The sequence below is a fragment of the Saccoglossus kowalevskii genome, chromosome 9, assembly GCF_978046115.1.
Source record: "Saccoglossus kowalevskii chromosome 9, keSacKowa6.1, whole genome shotgun sequence".
In the NCBI taxonomy this organism is placed as follows: Eukaryota; Metazoa; Hemichordata; class Enteropneusta; family Harrimaniidae; genus Saccoglossus; species Saccoglossus kowalevskii.
Window position 1 is genome coordinate 32,847,207 of NC_140649.1, and position 9,186 is coordinate 32,856,392.

The window sequence follows — 9,186 nt, forward strand, 5'->3', positions numbered from 1 at the left end:
CAAAATGCGTTTTAAACACGTTTGGAAATAAATGCATTTTAAATGCGTTTTAAATGCATTTATTATATCGAGCCATATCAGAATGGAAATAAACGCATTTATTTATAAAATTATTAAAATGCATTTTACTTGATATTTATGTCTCAGGAACAATTAGTATAAATGCATTTTGAACTGGTTCATCTTCATTCACCAGATTGTGTGTGTAAATGTACTTGGGAAATAATGAACTGATACCAAAAAAATACCAATAACAATCCGTTTTATTACAAATGATACATGTGTAAATGTGTAAAATTCTTACAAAAATAAATATTAAAAATGTTTTTTTTTTACAACCTTGCACATTGGGAATCCGGAGTAATGTACATGGCAAAATTAAGTATAAACGCTCAGAAATAATGTATATAAACAATTTGCAAGTAATATACTCTCTAAAATTTAACAAGCATGCATAATTATTACTACTTAATATAGAATAAACAGACCAAAAAGTTTATTACTGGTACTAAACTGATATCAAATATTCATTTTTTGGTGTCTTGATACCGTAAACCTGATATCATAGTGCCCAATGCACGGTTTATGGATGCTTCTGGTGTCGATTTTGGTCCACTCATACAGAAAGCTGTTGAGGAATAAACAGTAAATAGAGTAAAAGTTCAATGAGATGCATGTTCTTAATAAAATGTGTAGTTTGTACATGTGACTTGTGTCCCCTATTTAAACTGATGCATTAAAAACAATTCATTGTTTTAAGTATATGACTCAGAACAAAGGTTTGTTAATGCGAAACCTTGATGTATGATGCCTTCATTGTGCAGTTTCATTGAGACACAAAATCAGTCAACCTCACAAGTATACAATCTGCACTGGTTATTGTGAAAGCCATTTTTTTGTATATTTCATAGATGGAAGCTCAATCAACAGGATGAAATGTCTATTGCTATTTTGACTTGTGCAATAAGCTGTAACTCACTTTCACAAAAAAACAAATTTTATTTTCAATGCATTAGTATCAATAATTACAATATACTTACCAATAATGGACGACCTTATGTCTGGATCCATTGGTTTTTTCCCATTAACTCCACGTATATTCATGTTCATAAGCTCCTTATCTGTGAACATTGTTCGTGCTAGGAACAGTGCGCTAGCAGTTGGCGATGAAGCAAGCTTGTGTTTTGCCTTCATCAAGTTTTTCTGTGTTATATAAACACCATCACCAGGTGTCAATTCTACCATCTATGCAAATAATACAATAACAAAAACATTAAAATTACCTCTGCACAACAATCTTTAGAGTTGTTACACTAAACAGCAACTAAATTGTTGACTGATGGGGAACCTGTGTATCATATTCATTTCAATCTTTAATGGCTACACAATTTGCTGTTTGTTATTGCACATTATGTAGCTGTTATTTAACACTTAACATAAAATAAAACTAGGGGTGTTATCAAGTTTGTAAAATATACACTCCACTTTATAATTCAGCTATCTTTGTGATAAGCCCAAAACAGAAATCCGACACAGTTTTTGCTGCTAAGTGGGTTTATTAATTAACATGGAAATCCTTTCGTTTTTTGACTTGTCACTCTGATCACTCCTAGACAACTGAATATTGCAAAATTGCCTGTCGGCTGAGATAGCTCCACTGTTAGCAATGCATATTTCAATTAAAGAACAGAAGACATCATTAAAAAATGAACAATATGTATAGTATCAAAGCAATGGGAAAAATATCACTTTTCACCAAAAATGACAAAAATAATCATCAAAATATCACCACGAAATTAACAAATCTGAAAGAGGTCTACATGTAGTACCTATATATGTAATATAAAAGCAATTGGACTTGCGGTTTTCAACAAGAAGTCAAAAACATCACTTTTTACCAAAAATATTCATCAAAATTAAAGCTGCAAGCAGCATCACAGGGGCCCAAGTATACATGCCATAAATAATGTCAAATGATACACATGATACACAATTAGTTTGAATGATTAGTACCATGAGGTCGAAATGCAGTTGGTTCCATATATTTATTTGAGATATAAAGGTTATTAATATATGGTCATAATCTGTTATTTTAATCAAATCTCTTGTTCAACATAGTCATGATAACACAGGATTCATCTTCCTAACTGCAACAGTGTTTGAGATACAACGATTATGCATATTAATGAGCTCACATGACCATATATGGTCATCTGTTATTTTATTCAAATCTCTTGTTTAACATCATCATAATAACACAGGTTTCATCTTCCTACCTGCAACAGTGCTTGAGATATAACAGTTATGCATATTAATGAGTTCACATGACCATATATGGTCATATGTTATTTTAATCAAATCTAAGGTTCACTGTTGTCATGATAACACAGGAATCATCTTCCTACCTGCAACAGTGCTTGAGATATAACAGTTATGCATATTAATGAGTTCACATGACCATATATGGTAATCTGTTATTTTAATGAAATTGCTTGTTCACTGTTGTCATGATAACACAGGAATCATCTTCCTAACTGCAACAGTGCTTGAGATATAGCAGCTATGCATATTAATGAGGTTAGAAGCCCCCACCCCATGGGCGTGTAGCCACATGACCTAGCCATATGCCATTCAGGGGAAAGAATGTATCTAAAGAGTAGAATACACATACAAAATTTTATTCCAATCGGACTAATACAAAACATGTAGTTGCATAATTTCAATTTTCACAAAATGCAAGATGGCGGCCAAACCACGTGACTTATCGAAAATATATTATTTTTTTCATATGCAGTTGAGGCCAGGCATGGTAAATATAAAAACATCTAGTAGATTTGTTGACTCACCTCTGAGAAACAAATGCCCAAACTTTTAATCAATTTTGCTTAAAATCCAAGATGGCGGCCAAACCATGTGACTGATCTGAAATTTTTTTTAGGTTTCTGAAAGGGTTAGTTAGAGACATGCCATGACGCAATATTTGAGATAATCGCTCAAGTGCGGCATGAGTAAAAAACTACTTCCTGTTGAGAACAAACCCAAAATGGCGGCCAAACCACGTGACCAATCATAATGAATTTCTCAAATCTAAATCTGCTCCATATGTAGAAGCTAAGTACTGAATATGAGAACATTTTACTTGGCGGTTCTGAAGAAGAAGATTTTAAAGTGTTTTTTGCCGTTTTTAGGAAAAACAAAATGGCGGGAAAAGTCACGTGACCGCTAAAGTTTTTATTTCTGATATTTATTACACATGAGTTGTACTATATACCATAAAAAAATCTAGACGCCTAGACCCTCAGAAAGTGGTCAAACAGCCACTTCCGGTTTTATTTCAATCCAATATGGCTGCCAAACTAATTGGCCAATCAAAATTCTGAAAGCATGTTGCACCAGTTCACATTAGGGACTATCAGTATAGAGCATTATCAGACTATTCCGTTCAGCGGTTTTCTCAAACGGCTTGACGAAAAAAGTTACGGAAGAAAGAAGAAAGAAAGAAAGAAAGAAGAAAAAACCGAACAATAAGAATAGGGGCCACGCCCTACAGGCTTGGGCCCCTAATTAAAGATATCATCACGAAATGAACAAATCTGAGAAAAGGTCTACATGTAGTATCTATACATGTAATATCAAAGCAATTGGACTTGCGATTTTTAACAAAAAGTCGAAAATATCACTTTTTACCAAAAATGACAAAAATATTCACCAAAAATAGAAAATTTGAGATTTTGACATGAAATGACTTTTTCGACAGCGGAGCTAAAAAGGGGAACATACCTTGAACAAACGAGCAACCTCTTTACTTATTTTCCCACCAGTTGGGGTTGATGCCATTTCAATAACTTCTTCATCCAGTTCTAAATAAATAAAAAATATTTTCAGCACAAAATGCAAAAAGCAACTTCAATCACTGGAACTTCTATAAAATTGAGTCGTATACCTGCCTTCAGTGGTACCGTACTCAAGTCGGAAAATAATGATTTTTTAAGGATGAGCACATACCCGAGCACCCCCTCGGAAAAGAGAACAAATTTTAATTCATGTGACAGATTGAGGGGGATATCACGTCTTTCAGAGAAAATAAAAATACAAAATTAGTTGCGTCTTCATTGACTTTTACAATAAAATAACAGAAATGGTCACAAAAAATATGCACATTTTTATAACAATATTAATTATATACCACCCAAATTATCTAGATTAAAAATGTTAGAGCCAAAATCTTTATCATTAATTATCAAAGACCAAGTTTTAAATTAAATTAGTGGCATTTTGAAAGAATAGGTGCTTTGCTGAATGCGACCCCGAATATAAAAATTATGCAAAAATGGGATGTGGGCCCTAGACCAGGCATGGGCGCTAACAGTACTTTATCAATTCACTTCTGTGTTGTTGTTTTTTATGGCTATAAAAAGTCAATTGTGCCCTATGAAATATCGTAAAGTTCTACAATTCAGTCCAAAACAATTTTTGTCATGAAAACGGGTGCCCACAACCCTTGCATAGTAAATAGCTTATGTATCACATGTAGGAACCACAATCTATAAATTAAAACTATTGTATACATAAATACATAAAGGAAGAATATTGAGAAAATGTTTATTTTTCACTAGGCGCAAAGGCAAACTCATTGGGCATTGTGCCAATTGCTTTGTAGCCTCTGAAGTTCAAGCCCTGTGATCATTATACTGTCATGTAGTGTATAGGAAAATCATGAAGTTTTGTGTCAGTGACTTTCCAAAAATTGCGTCTACAGTAATATTATCAAATAACGAAAATTCATAGTTTTGAAATTTGAGCAGTTTACAGGAATTCAATTTAAAAAATGAAAATGCACAAATGTGCCCTCAACACGAGTGTCTTTAAGGTTGTTCAATGCAGTCTTGAACATGGGTGGGTCACCCATATGTGTTGGCATAGGGCAAATCACTGAAACCCACGTATCTTTACAAATGTAGTTCCAGATGCATCGTTTCATCACGTAATTATAATTTCCCCATGTATTAACTCCATAATCCATCTAAAGTAATAGTATGTTTATCTAAAAAATTAGGTATGTACACCCTATTTTTTTCACATATGACCATGTAGCAATAATTCATAAATATAAAAAAAAAATCCAAATACTTTTGTGAAACTGTATTGAGCAACCTTACAGCAAGTCTCAGAAGTATTGGGGCAGCCAATTTGCAAACTCGCTAGCGAATTGGCTAACTGCTTGGGTTTTGACTAAACAGTTGGGTTTCGAATCTTACTGGCGCCGTCTTGTGGTCACGCCCACTCTGGGCGAATCTAAATAACAGCAGGGGATGACGATTTTTTTAGCAGTTGGCTAATGTTACCCTGACGGGGTCATTTAGTTGTGAAAGTTTGTCATTTTCTTCCTGATTTGTAGGAAATTGTTTATCAACTTGTCTCTTTATTTAGTTTCAAGCAGTGTTCAAGATGGCTACCCCATATAGTAAATATCGGCGGATTAATCGCATTTATCATATTATCGCTTTACGCCAGCTGACTATGGCCATTTTCAGGCTTACCAGGCCATTTTCAGGCTTACTACTTTTACATTATCACGCCTCGTAACAAAGTAAATCATTCAGGGGAATCTAGACATGCTCCTACCAGGCTATGTAAAAGCATCTATGTTCCCTAATGCAACTTAGACTCGCTCAGAGTGGACGCAGCCATGTTTAGTCAAAACCCAAGCAGTTAGCCAATTCGCTAGCGAGTTTGCAAATTGGCTGCCCCAATACTTCTGAGACTTGCTGTAAGGGAAGTAAACAATGAAAATAACAATGTAACTTACGTTCATTTCGAACAGCTGCAAGCTGAACTTTAAGGTTTGCATTTTCTTTCTTCAGAATGTCATTATCCAATTTCATTGATTCACATCTCTGAAGAAGTGTTGAGTACTTCCTGCTCAGTTCAGAGTAATTAGTTTCATTACCAGTAGTACCCTGTTTTAAAAAATGTGCACGGGGCACCTTACCACCTTGAGTTGGTCTATCATCTTGATGTTGAGATTTGTGTGCTGGTTTTTCTCTTGGTGGAGTTAAAAGGCTTAATGATTCTTCCACCAAGTCATCACTACAAAAGTTTTGTAAAGTGGCATACTGTGGTGGTTCATCATCATCAACATCAGTATCATTATCATCCATAGAAGTAATTAATGGGTTCTCATCAAAAACATCCACAGATGACTCTGCATAACTGCAAATAAAGTACAAAATATCTTTACACTTTTGTGTCAAAGTTGAAGCCATCTGCAGAAAAAAATATGCTCTTGTGAATAATATTAAAGTCATATGAAAGAAAAGTACACACACATAACAAAGCTGCCAGACAAGTATAGACAATGATTCAGTGCAATAATTTTTGTAAAACGTGAAGTGTGCTTTGGAAGCTGGTGATTGTATTACAATTATGTTTAGAGAGGCAGTTCAGACTTAATTGGAAAATATGTTTTTTGAGCTTCTACAACAATTGAAGACAGTCTCTTTACCTGAAGAGGCCTTGTTGTTTCATCTGCTGCAAAGCATCATCACAACTTTTTAAATTAATTGTCCTTCTCTCTTCTTTTTCTTGTTTTTTCTTCAGGGTTTCCTCTTTCTCTTTTCTTTTTAGTTCCTGCTCTGCCTTTTTCTTTTCTTGAGCTTCCACTTTTTCTTTTCTCTTTACTTCATCCACAACAGTTTTCTGTTTTTTTTCCCCAGAATCTTTACTTTGGATCACATTCTCCGACTTCTTCTTTTTGTCAGATTCATTGGTTGAAATCAGTTGTGATTTTCTTTTACCACCATTCAAGGCTCTCTCAATTACTGACTTGCGATGTAGCAAATCATCTTTGTCATCTTTAAAATAAATTCATTAGTCAAATCAGAGAAAATCATTTAAAGGCATCAATGTGACAAGAACAAGTCTCACAACACAACCCAAGTCATGAAGTTCTATTTTGATGTGCCTAACAATGACCATTTGTGGTTAGTGAAAAAAAATTATCAAAGACGAAAAAGAAAAGTCCAAATGAAAACGCATTAGGAAAAAAAACTACTATAAATTGAGACAGATTTAGAAGAAAAGGCTGACAATCTCTGGAAAAATGTCATTTTCATTCTAATTCAAGTAATTTAATTCTAGTAATGTTAAAATATGAATTGTATTTGGCATTATAGACACACAGACATATATTTTAGTTCATGCGCTTCTAATAGACAAAACATGATAAATGCCATTTCACTGATACCATTCAGTGTTTTTCCAATATATAGCTTGTGAAAAGTGAAAAAAAATATACAAACACTATAAATAAATTATTTAACTTGTGTGTTAATTACCATGCAAATTAGCAACAACCAGTGACCAAAATCCTGGGGAGAACATGCACTGACAAAGAAAGGCTATCGAATACTCACCACTTTTACCGAGAACTAAGCATTTATAATGCTTTTTATCACTGGGCCACACTGCTGTGGTAACACCTCCATTTACTGTCAGACCACTCTCTTTCACAACAAGATATTTGTTGTCTTGAGTGAACTGAACTAAGACAAAATCTGAAAAGAATTTATAATTATGACAATTAAAGTTTTAAAAATGCATAAGAATGAAAGATAAAATAAGGCAACATACATTGAAAAGTTAAACTAAATTTCCTTTGAAATACTAGATGGTAAAATAATAGTTCGACACCCCCACCCCCCAAACAAACATACTTCTGTTTATAGCATTTACGTAAAGCTGCCATTAATTTTCTCAGAACATCACAAATTCTAAAAAGTATATGGCACGTTCGTGAGTAAATATATTAATTGGGTTGATAAAATAATGAACCCTCTGTTGGTCAATAGTTGGTCGAATCATGACTCAGAGTGCATTCAATAATTCTTTTTAAAAATAGCAGATCTCTCATAAACGTAACTACATAGCAACGTACCTTCATCTCTGAGATGTGCTGGTGGTTGTCTTTTTCTTGCAACAGCCATAACATAAGTATGCAGCGAATTGTTATTCAAATGCAAGCGACTAACAATATAGACTGAATGAAAATACCGCGTATTGTAAGAGCGGGAAAAGAAAGTAAGGTCATTACATGGGGTCATTTCGTTTTCTTCGCTGTGATTGGCTGAGCGGAACCGGAATGGCGAGTTTTTTTTTGTTTTTTTTTGTTTACAAAATTGTACACACTTTCAAATTGTTTTTATAATAATCAGATAAAAAGGGAACATACATAATTAACTCAGTAGTAAATTTAAAAAGATAAAAGATTCATCCTGAGGAATTATGACGTCACGCCGCCATTTGGCATCTGTACTTTGTCACTTGCGTTTGAGAAACTAGTCTGTGAACTTGTAAACTTACTGGTTTACAAACTTTAGTTATCGTTTTTACGCGTAGTCATGGATGAACACATCGATCAGCCATCAACTAGAAAACGGGGACGTTATTTGTCGTATCTCAGTGATACATCGGTGGCACTTCCACGCTCGACTGCAAGAGTTTGGCCGAGCACTGCCCGCCGCGGCTTAACGCCGAATACGACTGTAAATACTCGCGCCAGTTTGAATGACTCTGTCGAAAGCACCATTTTTCAGGCTAGTGGTCCTTCTGATTTCGGGAATGGAGTTTGTAGTGAGCGTGTAGGATTCCCGGTCGTTAATGTGGATGATGGAAATTCTGACATTTCTTGCATATATAGCGAACGTGCAGACGAGCAATCTAGCCCGGAAATAAACACCCTTACTGACAGTGACATTGGAGAGCCAAATGCCGATAATTTCGAGAATGATTTGTTTTCCCCAGAGGGACACCAAGAACAGCATCTCTGGGAAAACTATTTGGATGACGCTCCATTGGATATAGACGACGAACCTTCGTCACTGTCCGAGTCAGATGAAAACATGCCCTTATACAGTGGCTCCCCAGTTACTGTAGGTGCCAGTATGCTCCTAATCATATCATTTGCTATTCGTCACAGTCTTAGTGGTGAAGCCCTTTCAGATCTCTTGACACTTATTCAACTACACTGCTTGTTACCCAACTTATGCCGGACAAGTTTGAAATTATTTCAGACGTTTTTCATGAGTTTGAAATCACCAATACAACGCCATTACTTTTGTCCACACTGTGGGGTGTACATAGGGAAGACGCTTATTGACCACTGTTTGGTATGTTTGAAAGACACAG

General features: G+C 34.9%; 1 protein-coding gene across 1 annotated transcript; it reads right to left on the reverse strand.

Moving 5' to 3' along the window:
• Nucleotides 1-245: 245 nt before the first annotated feature.
• LOC100377820 (uncharacterized) lies at nucleotides 246-8,745 on the reverse strand. Its single transcript, XM_085503418.1, has 7 exons — nucleotides 7,937-8,745; nucleotides 7,416-7,556; nucleotides 6,506-6,854; nucleotides 5,810-6,213; nucleotides 3,781-3,860; nucleotides 1,041-1,245; nucleotides 246-628 (listed from the first exon to the last, which is right to left on the reverse strand). Exons 1-7 carry the CDS (start codon nucleotides 8,100-8,102, stop codon nucleotides 528-530), a joined length of 1,446 nt encoding a protein of 481 aa, XP_085359544.1. The 5' UTR covers nucleotides 8,103-8,745; the 3' UTR covers nucleotides 246-527.
• Between the last annotated feature and the right edge of the window lie 441 nt (nucleotides 8,746-9,186).

Excerpts from the sequence above, each read along its gene's own strand:
- LOC100377820 (XM_085503418.1), bottom strand. The coding sequence starts at position 8,102 with ATGACCCCATGTAATGACCTTACTTTCTTTTCCCGCTCTTACAATACG. Across the intron at positions 6,214-6,505 it reads AAACAACAAGGCCTCTTCAG|TTATGCAGAGTCATCTGTGG; the intron begins GTAAAGAGACTG and ends CTTTATTTGCAG. Across the intron at positions 1,246-3,780 it reads AGGTTGCTCGTTTGTTCAAG|ATGGTAGAATTGACACCTGG; the intron begins GTATGTTCCCCT and ends TTATTTGCATAG.